The sequence below is a fragment of the Malus sylvestris genome, chromosome 3, assembly GCF_916048215.2.
Source record: "Malus sylvestris chromosome 3, drMalSylv7.2, whole genome shotgun sequence".
NCBI classification, from domain to species: Eukaryota; Viridiplantae; Streptophyta; class Magnoliopsida; order Rosales; family Rosaceae; genus Malus; species Malus sylvestris.
The window spans coordinates 27,168,187-27,187,283 of NC_062262.1; the positions used below are offsets into that span (position 1 = coordinate 27,168,187).

The 19,097-nt window shown below is 38.9% G+C and overlaps 3 protein-coding genes and 1 long non-coding RNA gene across 5 annotated transcripts; 2 read left to right on the forward strand and 2 right to left on the reverse strand.

Moving 5' to 3' along the window:
• Positions 1–579: 579 nt before the first annotated feature.
• LOC126614604 (probable serine/threonine-protein kinase PBL23) lies at positions 580–3,143 on the forward strand. Its single transcript, XM_050282251.1, has 5 exons — positions 580–1,026; positions 1,636–1,817; positions 1,920–2,109; positions 2,214–2,605; positions 2,709–3,143. The coding sequence occupies exons 1-5, from the start codon at positions 903–905 to the stop codon at positions 2,967–2,969; spliced, it is 1,149 nt and encodes a 382-aa protein (XP_050138208.1). The 5' UTR covers positions 580–902; the 3' UTR covers positions 2,970–3,143.
• Positions 3,144–4,269: 1,126 nt separating this feature from the next.
• On the reverse strand, positions 4,270–9,207 carry LOC126616405 (uncharacterized). Its single transcript, XR_007621148.1, has 2 exons — positions 9,087–9,207; positions 4,270–4,408 (listed from the first exon to the last, which is right to left on the reverse strand). It is a non-coding gene; the product is annotated as an uncharacterized LOC126616405 (long non-coding RNA).
• A 1,734-nt stretch (positions 9,208–10,941) lies between these two features.
• On the forward strand, positions 10,942–11,874 carry LOC126617119 (G-type lectin S-receptor-like serine/threonine-protein kinase SD2-5). Its single transcript, XM_050285173.1, has one exon. It carries the CDS (start codon positions 10,942–10,944, stop codon positions 11,872–11,874), a length of 933 nt encoding a protein of 310 aa, XP_050141130.1.
• Positions 11,875–14,131: 2,257 nt separating this feature from the next.
• LOC126615863 (microtubule-associated protein TORTIFOLIA1-like) lies at positions 14,132–18,418 on the reverse strand. 2 transcript variants are annotated; one of them, XM_050283783.1, is made up of 5 exons: positions 17,479–18,418; positions 16,948–17,139; positions 16,519–16,624; positions 14,825–16,416; positions 14,132–14,470 (listed from the first exon to the last, which is right to left on the reverse strand). In XM_050283783.1, exons 1-5 carry the CDS (start codon positions 18,214–18,216, stop codon positions 14,273–14,275), a joined length of 2,826 nt encoding a protein of 941 aa, XP_050139740.1. In that variant the 5' UTR covers positions 18,217–18,418; the 3' UTR covers positions 14,132–14,272. The 2 variants fall into 2 exon arrangements, with proteins under 2 accessions (XP_050139740.1, XP_050139742.1); XM_050283785.1 differs by having other exon boundaries at positions 14,825–16,401; positions 17,479–18,417.
• Between the last annotated feature and the right edge of the window lie 679 nt (positions 18,419–19,097).

Sequence of the window (19,097 nt, forward strand, 5' to 3'; positions counted from 1 at the left end):
ATTTTTCATTTTCTTAGATAGAATCTTCATTGTATCTAGAAACGTCGGTAGGAAGCTCTCACACCGGTGGGATCAGCGTGGGGTCAAATGAGACCAAAACACAGTGGCATTTGAATTGCACATATGATAGATTTCATTCATGTTTCAGACATCAAATTTACTGTCAGCACGCGAGACATTTTTATTCTAAACTACTCTAATTTATGTTGAAAGAGGGAATTCAAAGTTGGGTGCAAGAGGGCAAGCAAACTGACCTAATCCACATATGCAAAATAAAGTCGTTTTCTTGCTACAAATTACATAATCTCTTTACATTGCCAGCAAATTCCTGAGAAGATGAATGTGGATATGGTTGGAAATTCACTGAGATTTTTGCCAATTAAGGGAAAGGTAAACTTTTGGTTATGAAAATAATAGGAGGTTGTATTTTTGTCCTGCCCTGTCTCCAGCACAATTACAAGTACAAATTAATATTGAAAAAAGAAAAAAACACAAATTTGCTGTTGTTAAAGAAAAAAGAATGCTTGGCTGTCCCTCCATATTTAGCAAACTTGACCTAGTCTGTTTTGGCTGTCCGAACTCAATGGTTTGGATAGAGGGAGCAAGCAAAAGAAACAATGTGAGGGATCAAGCTTTTGGTTCTTGAAGAACCAGAAACTAGCATTCTGGTTTTTCCAGAGCCAAGGCTGTTTTCATAACGTATCAGATCAATATCCCCCGTTTGTCTAACTAATTTCTCAGGCTTGTTTCATCTGCACTTGTTGGTTTCTTGGATCAAAGCGTAAAGTTTTGAATTTTGTTTGGTATGTTTTGAGTGGTTTTTTCCTGGAATCCATGCAAGATTTGGATGACAATTTGAAGGTGGTTGCAATCGGATTAGAGTTGGCGAGGGAAAGAAAACGATGAATTGCTTCCAATGTTGCATGTCAGAAGAGAAAAACGCCAGGAAGTCATTAAAAAAGAGTATCAAGGAATACCATGACACCAAAACTTTAGCCTCTTTCGCTAACATCTCCTTCAAAACTGGTAAATTCTTCTCTCGGCGTAAATCTTCCCTGAAAAATCAAATGACGCCATTACTTTAAATGACATACATACATATAATATACATGATTACTCTCTAATAGGGTATGGATCTGCGAAGAGGTCTTATTTTTCAATCCTTAAATAATATGTTACGGATTATAGCATGCATTCGTATATCAAAGATTTACGTCTTTTAACACTTTGGTCTATCAATCAAGTATTCATATCCAAGGCCTGCAATTTATCAGCTTTCTTACTTTACATATGTATGTACGCATACATATATTTATCTTTTTTGTACTGTGGAAGATTTCACTTGAAAAATCCCCAATATATTTGTCATTGGCTTGATGGAGATTTGTCCTTTTGAAGGCTCACATTGGTTTTACCATACAAAAATCGACCTTCCCTCCTTAATATTTTGGCAAATAATTATCAAAATTTTGACGTAGATTTGTTGAAAATGATCTAATTTGCGACCACAACTTGTCCTATCTTCTGAAAGTTGGCTGCAGACCCTGATATATACCATCTAGTATACTAGTAATACTTAGCAGTGTGGAACAACAATTCAAACTGTCGGCCTCTATTGAGAATTTTAATCTGCAGATAGCAGCAGGAGGAAGTACATAGCCGAAGAGATAGCAAAGGTTGGGAAAGGAAACATTACAGCTCAGATTTTTACTTACCGGGAACTTTGTGTTGCAACTAACAACTTCCATCCAGACAATTTGCTTGGCGAAGGCGGTTTTGGGAGGGTTTACAAAGGGAAATTTGAAGGCACAGAACAAGTAGTATTTCCATCCATCTCTCTTCATTTCATCCGTTTTCTCTTTCCCCTCAACATACAATAATTTAGTTGGATCATAACCCCCATTGTTCGCTCGTTTCAGGTTGTTGCTGTTAAGCAACTAGACAGGAATGGATTCCAAGGAAACAGAGAGTTTCTTGTAGAAGTTTTGATATTAAGTCTTCTTCACCATGCCCACCTCGTCAATTTGGTTGGATATTGCGCGGATGGTGATCAGAGGATTCTGGCGTATGAGTACATGGCCAATGGATCCCTAGAGGACCATCTTCTTGGTAAGCACCAATTTACTAATTTGCATTTGCACGTTGCCCGCACTTAAGTAGATAACATTTATTAGTACTTGCTTTCTGATCGACAACAAAACTTTGACTCTCAGATTTAGCTCCAGGAAAAAAGGCCTTGGATTGGAATACTAGGATGAAAATTGCAGCGGGGGCAGCAAAAGGACTTGAATACTTACACGAACAAGCAAATCCTCCAGTGATATACCGGGATTTCAAAGCATCCAACATACTCTTGGATGAGAACTTCAATCCAAAACTCTCCGATTTTGGTCTTGCAAAGTTAGGTCCAACAGGGGATATGACTCATGTATCCACCAGGGTGATGGGGACCTATGGCTACTGTGCACCTGAATATGCACTAACAGGGCAGTTGACAACGAAATCCGACCTTTACAGCTTTGGAGTTGTGTTTTTGGAGATAATCACAGGACGGAGAGTCATAGACAATAATAGACCAACTGAAGAGCAGAATTTAGTTACTTGGGTATGTTCATAATTTATAATCTCTCAAGCTATTTCGGAAAATCTCTTTGAAATCCTTCTATAATGGCTAATTTCCATAAAGTTAATAACACGATTTTTTGCAGGCACAACCATTATTTAAAGACAGAAGGAAGTTTACGTTAATGGCAGATCCATTGCTAGAAGGGAAGTACCCTATCAAGGGTCTTTACCAAGCTCTTGCTGTTGCAGCAATGTGTCTCCAAGAAGAAGCTGCTACACGACCGCTCATCAGTGACGTTGTAACGGCGTTAGCGTATTTAACCTTAGATGGCGAAGCAGGTGATACGGACGCTGACGGAAATGTCGACACTACTGATGGTGCGGGTGTTGAACGAGAGACATAATGAGAAAAGAAGCCTATGGAATTTAATGTTTCATGAAATCTAAATGTGATCATATCATGTTGTGTTGTTGCTAGATAGGCTGCTCTGTAAAATACCAACTCCGTGCCATTACCAATAAATCACTTCTCCTCTCCAGTTTTGGTGTTAGCATGCTGGTGAGATTTTTTGTGGTCATTCTGTACGTTGATTTAGAAGTTGGGACTTGTGACCCAAGAATTGTAAGTTTGATCATATAAGATTTGGGGAAGGTTAAGGCACTTTAACTAGGCAGGCCCAAATAACCCAAAAAGAGAACAAGCCTACCCCAGTTCAAAAGCGAGCGAGTTTTGAACTAGGATGCATGGAGTGGAAATATTGTCTTAAAAAAATGATTTAACTCACATACGCGTTTAAATCTTGTGCAGACTGATGCAGGATAGTATACACTATTCAGTTGGCTTCAACAACATTTTCAGTTTATGCTAATTGTTGTACCAATGTCAAATTGCAGCCATCATTTACTCTTCAATATAAAACATAAATATGTAGGTGTGTTTGATTCATAGTGTGCATGAACCATTAAAAGAGTATATGAGAGAGAGAAACGTATCCATAAGAATTTGATATGACAGTATCTCAAGTCAATCACATATCTTATATTTTAGATTATTTAGCGTAATTAGCTTGGAATGTGGTATCCCGTTGAGTAAAAGTTTTTCTTATAAAGGAGAAGGTTTAAAATGAACTCAAATGGTTAAATGTGTTTTGTAGCCTGAGATTTCTCCACAGTATATACAATTAACACATTAGACAAGGATTCTTAGGTTAGTGAAGTTTACGCCCCCAAAAAAGAGGTGTTTTTTTTCTTCGTATAAATACGACCAATATGCTTTGCTAAAGCCTAAACACATCACCAAAAGGTTTCATGTTCAAATCCTTCTTCTCGTGGTTTAATATAGATATTCTATTGTTTGTCCAAAAAAAATATATATAGAAGAAAGATTTACTGCTAAATATCGATATTTGAACAAAAAAAAAATAGTGATAGGAAACCGCCACCAATTGAAAAAACAAAATTCCGTGAAACCATAAAGCTTTTTACAAAATTTTAAAAGAAATATTTACATCTTCCGCAAGAACATTAAATAATAACGTGGGAAAAGCATACCTCACCTATGACTACTTCCATCCCGACTTACAAAAGAAGTTATTGAGTACGCCATTCCTTTGCATCAAGGTTGGAGCATGTGAAAACTGCTAGGAATGTCGGTATTACAAGATAGAGAATGCTCAAGGTAAAGTAGAAAATGGACACCAAGAATTTATGTGGTTCGGCAATTTATGCCTACGTCCACGAAACAAGGATCAATCTTCACTATATGAAAAAGATGAGTACAACAAGAGTAGTCTTACCAAGCCAAAGACAAGGCTTGATGGATACAAGAAAGTATGACACACACCTTCTATCACTCTAAACTTCACTCATAATGTGTAGTGGAACACTCTCACTCTCACTCTTGGAGTGGAACTATAGCTTTGGACTTGATCCTTTGCTACTCACTCTTGGTTCTTAATTGGTTACTTCACTACAACATCACACCCATATTTATAGGTGAGGGTTTGGCATCCTACTAGTTTCTAGTGTATTCTTCAAACCTCTAGCATAGATAATTCTAGACTAGCCACAAAATTGTAGCTTCTAGATCTTTCCATTTGCAACCAAGGAAGCTAGTACTCTCTAGCTTCTTTTATCAACTTAATAATATACTAGAATTGTCTAGCATGCTTCAGCCACCTTACTTGCTTACTAGAATAATCTAGAACATTGATCATGGGCTGGACCATATACCAACAATCTCCCCCTCCAGTCCATGAGGAGGAATTCCGATCATGACTCCAAGTTACCTAGAGTCCATCCCAGCAGCCTTAATGCAGAATTTCAACTTTGATTTTGTGACTACCTTTGTCAACATGTCTGAAGAATTATTATCGGTATGAATCTTCTTCAGCTATAGTAACTTGTTCTCGATAGCATCTCTAATCCAGTGATAACGAATATCAATGTGCTTAAAGCGTGAATGGTATGTAGTGTAGCGGAGAAACCATAATCACTTTACTTCAAACCCAACTCTTTGAGAAACCGCTTCAGCCATAACAACTTCTTGCATGCTTTGTAGCGGCTATGTATTCAGCCTCAGTTGTGGACAAAGCAACACACTTTTGCAACTTGGATTGCCAAGACACGGCGCCCCCTGCAAAAGTAAACAAGTACCCAGATGTAGATTTTCTACCATCTAGGTCACCTCCCATGTCAGCATCTATAAATCCTTCCAAGATTGGTTTGGAACCGCCAAAGCACAAGCACATCTTAGAAGTTCCCTTCAAATATCTGAGAATCCACTTAAGAGCTTCCCAATGGTCTTTCCCTGAATTAGAGAGAAACTTGCTCACCACACCTACTGCATGAGCAATATCTGGCTGTGTGCACACCATTGCATACATGATACTTCCTACTGCTAAAAAGTAGGGAACAACTACCATTTTCTCCTTTTCTTCATATGTTTTTGGACATGACTCTTTGCTCAACTTGATATGATTAGCTAAAGGTGAGCTTACCGATTTGGCTGTTTTCATGTTGAACCTTTCAAGCACCCGTTCAACATACTTTTCTTGTGATAGCCACAACTTCTTGGATTTTCTGTCACAAATTATCTCCATGCCCAAAATCTGCTTGGCTGGCCCTAAGTCATTCATGTCAAAGGACTTAGATAACTCTTATTTGAGCTTTTTAATCATAGAAGCATCTTGACTGACAATCAACATGTCATCAACATAAAGCAATAAAATGATGAATTTACCTCCAGAAAATTGTTTGATATAGACACAAGAGTCAGCATGAGTTCTCTTGTACCCATTACTCACCATGAATGAGTTGAACTTCTTATTCCACTGTCTCGGGGCCTGCTTAAGACCATATAAGCTTTTCTTGAGCTTGCACACCAAAGTTTATTTACCTTTGACTTCAAAGCCTTTGGGTTGCTCCATATATATCTCTTCTTCTACGTTGCCATGGAGAAATGCAGTCTTAACGTCTAACTGCTCGAGCTCAAGATCCATGCTTGCTGCCATACCAAGGATAACTCGAATGGAAGTCATCTTCACCACAGATGAGAAAATCTCATCAAAGTCAACTCCTTTCTTTTGACCAAAACCTTCGACAACCAAACGAGCCTTGTACCTTGTCATGTTGTCGTCCCTTTTCAATTTGAACACCCACTTGTTTTTCAATGTTTTTCTGCCTTTTGGAATCTCCACCAACTCATAGGTATCATTCTTTAATAAGGAATCCATCTCTGACTCCATTTCCTTCATCCATTTATCACTATAGTTATGAGATCTGGCCTCCTCATAAGTTTCGGGCTCTCCATAATTAGTCAACATGATATATTCTGATGAAGAATACTTGGTAGACGGTCTTCGACTTCTGCTGGATCTTCTGACCTGATCTTCATTCTCTTGCGAGGCTGAAGGCTCCCCCTGATTGGGTTCTCCTTGAATATGCTCTTCTTGACTAGGCTCCCCCTGATCAGCAATCTCATGGTCTGGCACATCTTGATCAGGCTCCTATTGATTAATATTATCTGGTTATGCAGGCACTTCATTGGCAGCTGCTTCAGGGATGTCATCGTGACTTTCTTCATCTGAAGCTAATGGATTAACTCATCTGATTGCGCCATCTGGTTGTGCCTCTTTATCCGAATCCCTAATTGTTTGATCTTCATAAAAGACCACGTCCTACTTCGGATAAACTTCTTCTTGTATGGGTCCCATAATCTATAACCAAAATCTTCACAGCCATAACCAAGAAAGATGCACGGTGTAACTTTGTATTCTAACTTCGATCTTGCTCTTTGGGCACATGCACAAAAGCTTTGCAGCCAAACACCTTCAGATGAGAGTAAGCCACATCATTACTAGTCCATACTCTTTCTGGAACATCAAGACCTAAGGGTACTGATGGAGATCGGTTGATCAAATAGCAGGCTATCCTTATAGCGTCACCTCATAACTGCTTAGATAACTTTGCAGTCCTCAGCATACACCTAACTTTCTCCATGATGGTTCGGTTCATTCTTTCAGCAACATCGTTATGTTGTGGAATTCCAGGAACTGTTTTCTCATGACGTATGCCATGTTTCACACAATACTCTTTAAACTGGTGAAATGTGTACTCGCCGCCGTTGTCACTACGAAGGCACTTGAGAGGTTTCCCAGTTTCCCTCTCCACCATGGCATGGAACTTCTGGAATGTCTGAAACACATGGTCTTTGGATTTCAACAAATACACCCAGACCCTTCGTGAAGCATCATCAATATAAGTAACAAAATATTTATTTCTTCCAAGTGACTCGACTTCTATGGGACCACACACATCTGAATAAACAAGATCTAACAAAATTCCTTTCTTTGTAAATGGAACAGAAAAACTAACTCTTCTTTGTTTTCTGAATAAACAATGCTCATAAGAGTTTAAAGACGTACCTTTGGCAAAGGGAATGTGAGACTTCTTTGCCATAACTTGTAGGCCTTTCTCACTCATGTGGCCTAGCCTCTTGTGCCACAAGTCTAGAGATGAGTCATCCACAGCATTCAACTCACCTTTCAAAACCTTGGCATTTAACTGATACAACGTACAACAAAGTCGTGCTCTTGCTACCATTAAGCCTTTCGTAAGACCATTAAGCCTTTAGTAAGCTTCAATTTTCCTTCGCCAATATGGTGATAATAACCTTGTCGATCAAGGGTACCGATGAATATCAGATTGAGACATATATCAAGAACATATCTCACATCTTTCAACATCAATTGGCAGCCGAGATTAGTTCTTAGGCAAATATCACCAATTCCAAGAATTTTGGAATAACTTTCATTCCCCATTTTCACTATGCCAAGGTCACCTTTTTTGTATGTACTAAAGAACTCCCGTTTGGACGTAGCATGGAAGAAAGCTCCATTGTCAAAGATCCATTCAATGTCTCTGTTAGAGTTGCCCATATGCAGACATTCACCAACAGACAATATTTCTGGTACATCACCACATATGACGACGGTGGTATTGCCAGTATCATCTTTCTTGTGATTGTTTCCTTCCCTTTTCTCTCTTTTCCAAACTCGACAATTTTTCTTCATATGGCCTTCTTTGCCACAATGGTGGCATGTATCCCTGAACCTTGACTTGGATCGGCTAGGACTCCTGCCATGACCTCTAGGCCCTCTACTCTTGCTTCTTCTGCGGTTCTCTGTGACAAATATTTGGCTGCTATCTGTGCCAGAAGTCTTTCTCCTTGTTTCTTCATTGAGCATGCTATTTTTAACATTATCAAGAGTAAGAACACCATTAGAAGCAGAGTTACTTATACTCACCACAAAGGTCTCCCAACTGTCTGGCAAGGATCCAAGTAACAAGAGCGCTTGTAGCTCGTCCTCGATCGTCATTTTCATAGTAGCCAACTGGTTGATGATATTCTGGAAATTGTTCAAGTGTTCTACTACACTTAAACCATCCTTGTACTTCACATTGATGAGCTCTTTGATAAAAAAGGCTTTCTTGGCTGGGGTCTTCTTTTTGAACAAGGACTCAAGCTTTGTCCAAAACTCACGGGCATTGGTTTCATTAGACACATGGTGAAAAACACTATCGTCCACCCATTGTCTAATTGTGCCAATAACCTTGCGATTCATCTTCTTCCACTCGGCATCGGACATGCTTTCGGGCTTAGCGGCATATCCTTCAATTGGCTCATGCAGATCCTTGCAATAGAAAATGTCATCCATCATTGGCTTCCATGTTACCCAATTGGAGTTGGTGAGTTTGATCATAGTGCCACTTTCTTCCATCTCGTAGTATGAGCCAACCGGGCTCTGATACCACTTGTTAGGAATGTCGGTACTACAAGATAGAGAATGCTCAAGGTAAAGCAGAAAATGGACACCAAGAATTTATGTGGTTCAACAATTTATGCCTACGTTCACGAAACAAGGATCAATCTTCACTATATGAAAAAGATGAGTACAACAAGAGTAGTCTTACCAAGCCAAAGACAAGGCTTGATGTATACAAGAAAGTATGACATACACTTTCTATCACTCTAAACTTCACTCACAATGTGTAGTGGAACACTCTCACTCTCACTCTTGGAGTGGAACTATAGCTTTGGACTTGATCCTTTGCTACTCACTCTTGGTTCTTAATTGGTTACTTCACTACAACATCACACCCATATTTATAGGTGAGGGTTTGGCATCCTACTAGTTTTTAGTGTATTCTTCAAACCTCTAGCATAGATAACCACAAAATTGTAGCTTCTAGATCTTTCCATTTGCAACCAAGGAAGGTAGTACTCTCTAGCTTCTTCAATCAACTTAATAATATGCTAGAATTGTTTAGCATGCTCTAGCCACCTCACTTGCTTACTAGAATAATCTAGAACATTGATCATGGGCTAGACCATATACCAACAAAAACTCTACTGACTCCAGTTGTCAGCTGTGAAATATCAAAAACAATGCTCGCAGACAAATTGAATAATTGAATTGATTGCGATAGCAAGGGGCTAGCAATAAGTGAAGGGAGGAAATAGCAGTTGCTAATAATATCTTCCTTTGTTCTAGGCAACTGAATTTTTTAAAATTGTTGCTAATAGATTTTTCTTTCTTTCTTTTTCGTGTTGGGCAGCTAAGATCGTTTATTGCATGACAATTGGTAAATTCTTAGGGTGTAACAATTAACAAATTTTAAGGTGTAACATCGCATGACGAAAGAGATAGAAGAAAGAAAATAATAAATCTCCGGTCATATGGTAAATTTCCATGGGTTGTTGAAAAATAAACACTTGTTTCCTTCAGCTGAGTTTTCACTTTCTCCAAAATTTCAAAGCTTGGGAGGATTATTTGATTGATGTATTCTTTTTGCTCACGCTTTAACATATATATATATATATATATCTAACCAAGTCCTGGCCAGCAGCATTAACATATATATCTGACCAAGTCCTGTTTATCTTATGTTTTAGATTATTTAGTGTAATTAGCTTGGAATGTTGTATCCCGTTGAGTGAAAGTTTTTCTTATAAAGGAGAAGGTTTAAAATGAACTTAAATGGTTAAATTTATTGTATAGCCTGATATTTCTCCACAGTATATATAATTAACACATTAAACAAGGATTCTTAGGTTAGTGAAGTTTACGCCCCCAAAAAAGAGGTGTTTTTTTTTCTTCGTATAAATACGGCCAATATGCTTTGCTAAAGCCTAAACACATCACCAAAAGGTTCCATGTTCAAATCCTTCTTCTCGTAGTTTAATATAGATATTCTATTGTTTGTCCAAAAAAAAAAAAACAATATAGAAGAAAGATTAACTGCTAAATATCGATATTTGAACAAAAAATAAATAGTGATAAGAACCCGTCACCAATTGAAAAAAAAAATCTCCGTCAAACCATAAAGCTTTTTACTAAATTTTTATTGAAATATTTACATTTTCCACAAGAACATTAAATAATAACTTGGGAAAAGCATACCTCACCTATGACTACTTCCATTCTGACTTACAAAAGAAGTCATTGAGTGCGCCATTCCTTTGCATCGAGGTTGGAGCACGTGAAAACTCTACTGACTCCAGTTGTGAACTGTGAAATATCTAAAACAATGCTCGCAGACAAATTGAATAATTGAATTGATTGCGATAGCAAGGGGCTAGCAATAAGTGAAGGGAGGAAAATGCAGTTGCTAATAATATCTTCGTTTGTTCGTCAACTGAACTTTTTTAATTGTTGCTAATAGAATTTTCTTTCTTTCTTTTTCGTGTTGGGCATCTAAGACCGTTTATTACATGACAAGCAAATTCTTAGGGCGTAACAATTGACAAATTCTAAGGTGTAACATCACGTGACGAAAGATATAGACGAAAGAAAATAATAGATCTCCGGTCATATGGTAAATTTCCATGGGTTGAAAAATAAACACTTGTTCCTTGCTGATGGCACCACACAGGTTGCTGTGAAGAGGTTGGGTAGAATGGGTCCAGCGGAGATAGGGTTCTTAGAAGAAGTTGAAACAATTGGGAGTGTACACCATTTTAACCTAGCTAGGTTAATTGGGTTTTGTGCAGAAAATAAAAACAGGCTTCTCGTTTACGAGTACATGTCGAACGGGTCGCTAGAGAAATGGATTTTCAAGAGAGATCTGAACAAGGATCTAAATTGGGCCACTCGAAAGAAGATTATACTTGGCGTAGCCAAAGGGCTGGCTTATCTTCACGAAGATTGTAGGCACAAAATAATACATCTTGATGTAAAGCCACATAACATTCTCTTGGATGAAAGCTTCAACGCCAAGATTTCTGATTTCGGGTTGTCCAAGCTAATTGCAAGAGATCAGAGCCAACTGCTTATTGGAATGCTAGGAACTCCAGGTTATGTTGCTCCTGATTCAACAGTCACCGTTAAATCTGATGTATACAGCTTTGGGATTGTTCTTCTTGAAATAGTTGCCAGAAGGAAAATCTCGGACAGCTCGAGGTCGGAGTCTATTTTCGTCTTACCTCAAATGTTGGAAAAGAAGGGTGGTGATGGAGATGATCAGGACCAACTGATTGATATTGTGGAAGACTTGGATGAAGACATGGAAAATCATAGGGAGGAAGTGTTGAGGACTATCTGGATCGTAGTTTGGTGTCTGCAGCATGATCACACTAGAAGGCCTCTCATGTCAGCAGTAGTGCAGGCCTTGCAAGGACTAACGGAAGTGGATCCAGACATCATTTATAAGTTTAGTCATCCAACGGCCTCTGCTTCTAAATCAAATCATCAGGATCACCTTATTTCTGTGGCACCCCATTCATCCATTCTCTCTGGTCCGAGATGAAATGCATGGAAATGTAACAAAACCAGAATTCGTTAGTTTCATGTCAGCTGTACCAAATTTTTTAGATGATTATAAGAGCAAGTTTTTTGCTTTGTTTTTCTTTCTTTAATTTTGGGATTTGAAAATTTTCACCCGGTTCATTTTCCCCTGCGCTTAAATTGTTCTTGAAGGAACTGCATCTAACCAAACATTATCTATGTCCAAAGAGTAAAGTGCTGAGCTCCTTAACCAGAGAAGACATTTTCCCAAGACATTTTCCTTCCATTCTTACAAAATTCCTCTACAAAATTCCTTAGTCGTGCTACTTTGTAAGATTATCCTTGTGTTGTATTTTCCTCTTCATGATTGATTCACAAGAAAGGCCCCAAGTGGTGAGCCTCTAAGAGTATCCATAATGATGCATCAATGACGAATGATGTAGTGAGGGATTCGATTGTGCTAGTAAGATATCTCATTGGATTAATTTGGGCACACATGATCTAATTTTTAGCTATGGGGTTTTATCACTTTTTCTCTAAGGGACAAAGTTGAACGTAAGAGAGTTACACTATGTTTGATGAAGGAAATACATTTGAAATTTTGACACAAGTTAAAATTTATAAATTGACATGCACAAATTCTTTTGTTTGGACTCATAAATATAGAAATTTAAAATTTCCACGTGAAAAAAAAAAAGAACTTAGAATTTGGGACCTCTAATTCCCAAGTTTAAATTCTATGTAAGTAGGTGTTATTTCCAAGTTTCTGTGAGTGAGAGTTTAAAAATAAAGAATTTTATATTCAAATTTCATTGTTCTTTTAGGTTAACCAAACAAGAAATTCACAAATTCTAGAAAAGAAAACTCCGTCGTTTTGAAATTTCTTAGTAATCTTAAATTTCCTCATTCAAACACAATGTTAGAGAACATGGCATATTTATGGTGCCTACTAGCCGAACTCTAAGGGCTTGATGCCAAGGAGGTACACTACTTGCATCAGCCCTATTTACTTGGCTCCTCTGGGCTTGTCATTTGTCTTCTTTAATTAACTATAGCCCAAAGCTTTCAGTTTAATTAAAAAGAAGTCAAACAGCCCCATAGGTTTTGATAATTAATAGGGGTACCCTTTTTTTTTCAATAATTGAGCATTATTTTTTTAACTAGAAATATTATCTACATTAAAGGGTGGGGGAGTATGCTAAGCCTAACAATAGACTAGTAATAATGTGGTTCAACAAAATGCCGCAATTGGAAAAGTCAACCAAAATCATTTATGAATAGTATTATATTCACTAACTTTTCCGACAACTAGTGGCTGACCGATGAACTTTCCCATGACGTTTTCAAAAATGATTTATTAAAAATGTGCACAAAACTGGTACACTAACAAGTAGATACGGTCGTTAATTACAAAGGTGGGCTTTCAGTTTAAGGAAGGAGAATTATCTTCCCTCCTAATTTCTCTCTCCTTCCTTCCTCTTCTATTTAAACGACTACGGTTAAGTTACACTAATATCTTATATTGATTTTTTTATAAAGATAAAAGGACAAAAAACAAAATGTGAGAGAAAGGGAGGAAAGGAAAAGAAAATAAGAGGTGAAAGAGTTATACTCCCGGTTTAAGACCCTCTTGTCATGAGGACAGTCGGTGTATTATGTATCCGGAGGGGCAGCGGTTTAGACTTTTTGGGGAAGAAGGCTCATGGAAGAGCAGGCCTTGTATATATAGAAATAGTACTGCCTTGTACTTTCTTTCGCGAAACTGAAAATGTATGTCTTATCATAAAGCTTTCCTCTTTTCTTTTATCTTCTTTCTTTTGGTACAATACTTTTTCCTTTTTCGGATGGACCACGTCATCTGTGCCTCATACACGACCAAATGGGACTCTGGGTTGGATCCACCATAGGACTGATTTTTCACCCAAGTCCAGTACAACTGGTTCGCTTGATCGCATGTTGGGTAGGGTTGATGTGAGCCGGGAAGGAACAAATTTCTCATGGAAATGGCCACCAAGGTTAGTCGGGGAGAATTTTCCTAGTGCCTGCCTACCGCGTTAAAAAAAGACAACCATTGTTTCTTTGTGAACACCACATGCATTATCGGTTAAAAATCACCTACACTTGTAGTCACTAACAGCAGCATACTTCATCTAAGATTATTTCTCCAAAAGGGGTAATGCCGAATTTGTGTATTTTCAACTTTAATAAGAAACCAATCGGCTACAAGGACGCTATATGGCATAAAAGTATGCACTTGGTTTCTAACTTAAGTTCACAGGTAGTCACAGATGTTGGAAACTTATATATGTCAATTGGCAATTACATTCATTTCATGCTAACTGTAAGATTTCTAAATCATCCACTCCACTCAAAACGCAAGTTTGAATTCAATACAAGTTGGCAATACATACAACTAGAAACTATTTGTCATGATGCTGCGGATTTATTCCCCAGGATGATGCCAACTGCACCAAAAGTTGATCCGGCGTTGCACCTTCCCAGTCCTCGGGTGGATCCATTGTTACAGAAGCCTCATGCAGATTCAAAACGAGTTCCTTCTTTACGTCAGCGGGAAGGCCGAAAACATCAGATCCATTTTCCAGCACTATTTCAACCAACTGCAAAATGGAAATAGAGGACTAAATGGTCAAACCAAGTCAAGCTGAGGAATTGCCATAACCGGACACCAAAAGCAACAAAATTGAAAATATAGGAATTATTGATACTATCGCATTCTATGAAGCAAACACGTATGCTAACCCCATTGCTATTCCGAAATTATCAGAGAAAATAGATTTGAGAAAATCTTGTTACGAACATGAAATAAAAAGGTGCTCGTAGTCATGTTCTAATCAACACAAGTTGCAAGATGAAAGACTTTATGTGAGTCTAACCGTCAAGAAGAAAACTAGTGAAACACATACTTAAAAATAGTTAACTCACACGTCCGTTAAGAGGGGAAAAAATGCTACCTGCTGAATCCAAGCCAAACAGACATCAAACAAGTTTGGCTCTGGTAAAAATTGCCCAACGGCATGCAAGACCTCAGTTGCTGTCTCATTTGAAAGTTGGTCAATCGCAGGACCTGATCTGTCCATTAACTTTACAAGCAAGAGATCATCTCCTGTAGACAATACTTCCACAAAGGCCGTATCCACATCACCCACTTGAAGAGCATCCATTGCATTAGTCCAAGAATTCCAAATTGGATTGCGCTCTTGGCCCACAGTATCATCTTCCATAGCCTCTGCAGTCAATTCAGGTATAGCTACTCTTCCTGCTCTAGATGTTCCATTGTCCTCTCCAGCCACACGAATTGCTTCCAAGGTAGCTTCATCTTTTGAAGCTTGCCAAACACTTCTTGCGGAAGGCCCCTCACCAAACCTTACAGGTCCAGCCCCTTTATCCCATGCTCGCCTGCTGTTACCCTGGTCACTCCCATTCTCTGATTTGGGTGACCTACCATCCACAGGACCACCTCCTACGGCCTTCCTCGAACTAGTCTGTCCATTTCTGGAACCACCATATGTTGAAAAATCCCACACCTCAGACATGTCAGATCTCCAAGTAGGGCCCCGCCCCCTCATGCCGGAAACATGTCCATCATTTTGGGCAAATCTTTCGCCAAACAGAATTCGTCCATCTCCACCTCTTCCAAACTTGTTACTAGTGTAATCCGGAAAACCGTTGTACTTACCTAAAGGCCTATTAGATGCCCCCTCATATCCCATTGAAAAATTACCGCCTCTTCTACCTGATGATATTGATAAATCTCTTGCCAAGTCCTCAACAACTCTCTCAAGACCCCTTACTCTGTTCTCCAAAGTTACCATACTGTCATGAGAACCGCCCATGAAATCCTGCAACATGCTCATCAGATGACCTTGTTGTCTCTCCAGCTGCAACAATTGCCTTTGGATAGCCAGCCAATTTCCTTTGTTATTGACAAAGGATCCTTCAGGTTGACCATCAGTTTTGGAGAAACCTGCACGACTAGTGGACAACTCCCTTTGATTTATATCAATCCTCTCATCAATATCAACTGCCCTTGTTCTGGAGTCTTTTCCATTCACCCTTTCTTCTGGAAATTTATCTCGTGCAAGGTCATCATGATCTCGTTGTTTAGTATAGAGACCAGCTAATCCTCTCTCTATGTTACGGTATTTACTACTGAAAGATCCATGAATATCATCAGATTGGCTGTTTGCAATCCGGTTTAAAGTTTCCTTGGAATCTGTATCATTTGCCTCTGGTTCCACCTCATTATTTGAGTTTGAAGAATTGACGTGTCTACGAGGAACAACTACCTCAACAGGCAAATCATCAGAAACCCTTTTTTCAAGTTTCTGGAAGAATTCTGGGTTTAGCTCTTTATCAGTTAAGACAGATGGTTTCTTCTTCAAAGCTACAACCACTTTATCTCCACTGGCTTTGGATTTAGAAACAGAATCTGAAGTAGGGGATGAACCATTAGATGAACCCTTTGCTCCTTGCTCTATTCTCTCACCAGCCTTTGAATTTTTTGGCTCATTCTTCTCTGACAACTCAGCTGATTCAGAATTTTCTTTATTAAAATGTGGTAACAACAAAATGATCCAGTGAGGAACAAAAGGATGAGAAAATTGAACGAGCGTTTTATGAAAGATAGTATTATTGATAAGCTTACTATGAGACGGGACTTTCTTTTCATTTGGAGCTTCATCTCCTCCTTTCCCAGCTATCTTTTTCCAAAACTGCAATGCCTCTGTCATGCTATCTCTAACAGGTTTAATCTGTAAATACAAACCAAACCAAACTTTGGACACTAAGGCAAGCGAAAATACAACGCTACGTTCCTCTGTGTAATGGTGTGCATACAATGCCACCTTCCAATGACATACTGTTCAGTATTGAATCTCCTATGTAATGGTGTGCCGGTTACAAATACAAATCCCAAGTTAAAAAATATGTTGATCCTTATACAATACTCACTCAAACATGCAATACTATAATCAAGTAATCCCCTAGACATTTTGAATTCTGGCAATCACCTAGTGAACATAGATAGTAAGATAAAAAGCTAATGCACTTGAGATAATATGCAACAAAAGACTACCTTGTCAAAACGGCAAGCCTCAAGCACAGTCAGGGTGGAAGCAGTTCTATCTGTAATCATGTTGCTTGAATGCAATGCCAATGCAATCAGCACATCGGCTGCTGCTTTACGTGTTGCCCAATCTGGGCTTCCAAGGCAGTCATGAATACTTTGCTGTAGATTATCCAAGCTTTGGGGCGCAATCGCTCCAACCTACAACAAGTAGGTAACTCTTCAGATCAGTACAGTCCAATTAAATGATCCAATGTATAGATCAAAGTCTATGCACCTACATTCTATTGACAATAAGACTATGTATACGTTCTCACTACATCAAACACGACAGATTTCAAGTCAACACTCCAAATTACCACTCTTTTCTATCTTCTGTGTCCTACATCCTTTTAGCAATCAAACAACTACATAAGTACCTAATTTACTACAAAATCTAGAACAATGTACATGACTATATCGAGTTCGAGACCACAATGTACATAACTACTAGATCACTTGAATGTGAAAAAGCATGTGAAGATAATCTACTAAGCAAACCTGAGACAGGCTCGAAACAACCGGCAAGAGCGATGACTTAGCCAAGAAGTTAGGATTGTTGAGCAACTTGCAGATCCTTGGACACAGCTTTTGAAAAGACGAAACAGGCGGTTCTAAAGCGCAGTCCACAATCTTAGCCATACACAATGCCGCACCAGATTGCACCCCTTTGTTCTGCTCCATCATAGCCTCAAACAAAGGCTTCATAAATAAACCCACAACCGACCCATTGTCGCTCACACTATCTGCCTTCAAGTACTGCGCCGAGAGCGAGCCAATGGAGTCGCGGCACGCGTCCCTGACGCCGGAATCGGCGTCCTTGAGCCTCTTGACAACGTGGGCAATGATTTTGGTCAAATGGGTGGATGTGAAATCGGGATGGGAAGCAGAGACCAATGAGAGCAGGCGCAAAGACTCTTTTTTGACGGCAGGTTTCGGATCGGCGGAGGCATCGTAGAGGCAGTTGAGGAGCATAGGGAGGCTCTCCGGCGGGAGAGTTTGGATAATTTTCTCGAGATCTTCGACGGCGATTTGGTACGTGTCTCGATCGGAGAGTTTCGAGAGGGAGGTGAGGATTCTCTGCTTGAGCTCCACCATGGCCAGGTGGGTCGAGAGGGAAGATGAAGCGGAAGAAGAAGAGGACTTTGAAGAGGAAAGTTGCTGCGGCTGCGGCGGCGTTGTGGCCGATGGGTTTGGGGGTTTTGCGGGTTTTGAGATTCTGGGTCCGGCGAAACTCATGGTTTCGAGTTGGTGTGATTTGGTTTTGGAATGGGATGTAAAATGGAAAATGGGTTCTCTCTGATTCGGGAACTTAAGCTTCCAGGCTTCTACAGTGAGATATACAGGCAATGCTGTTGCAGAGAGAGAAAGAGAGAGAGACAGAGAGAGGTGGAGGGAGAGCTGCTTCTTAACTTTTAATTATTTGGTAACAGATGAGGAAGCTAACATTTTAGTCCTTACCTTATCATTAGAACTTGGAATCATTAAAATTATTGTTTATTACATATTTTAATCCTTGTTTTGTCTTTTGTACCTCATTTAACTTGAGATACCCACCCTCGGAAGTATAAGACTAATTCCTAAGAAGGCCCGAAAAGGTTAAAGGTATTTGAGTTCATTAATAGCTAACAGTCGCACACGTCTTCTTTAAGTTGTCAATCAAAAAATCATTTATGTTGTAGCTCGAACTTAAGATCAGGAAGCAAATCAAACTTGAAATTCTATCGTATTTTCACTGAACTACTCGTCGTATATCCACTGACCTACTTGCCGTAATTAAATTATTTAATAAGTTAGAAGGATAATATCTTTGCGCCAACTTCAATTTCTAAATTTATATATTTGAAACACTATTGTGAAATTTTGATTTAAATTATTTTTCTTTTAATATTATTTGTTTTTGAATTTTGAAGAGTATATGTGAGTCAAGGTTTAGGTTTGAAGTGATTAATCATCCGACCGAATGATGTTGGGCGTTTTAATATGTGATTTGTTTGGAGGTGTCAATCATCGATAATAATTTATGGAGTTGTGGAAGAGCAGTAATCAAAATTCAAAAGAGGACCGGAGGAAAATGTGATGGCCACCTATAAGACAGCAACATGATGATTGCATTACAC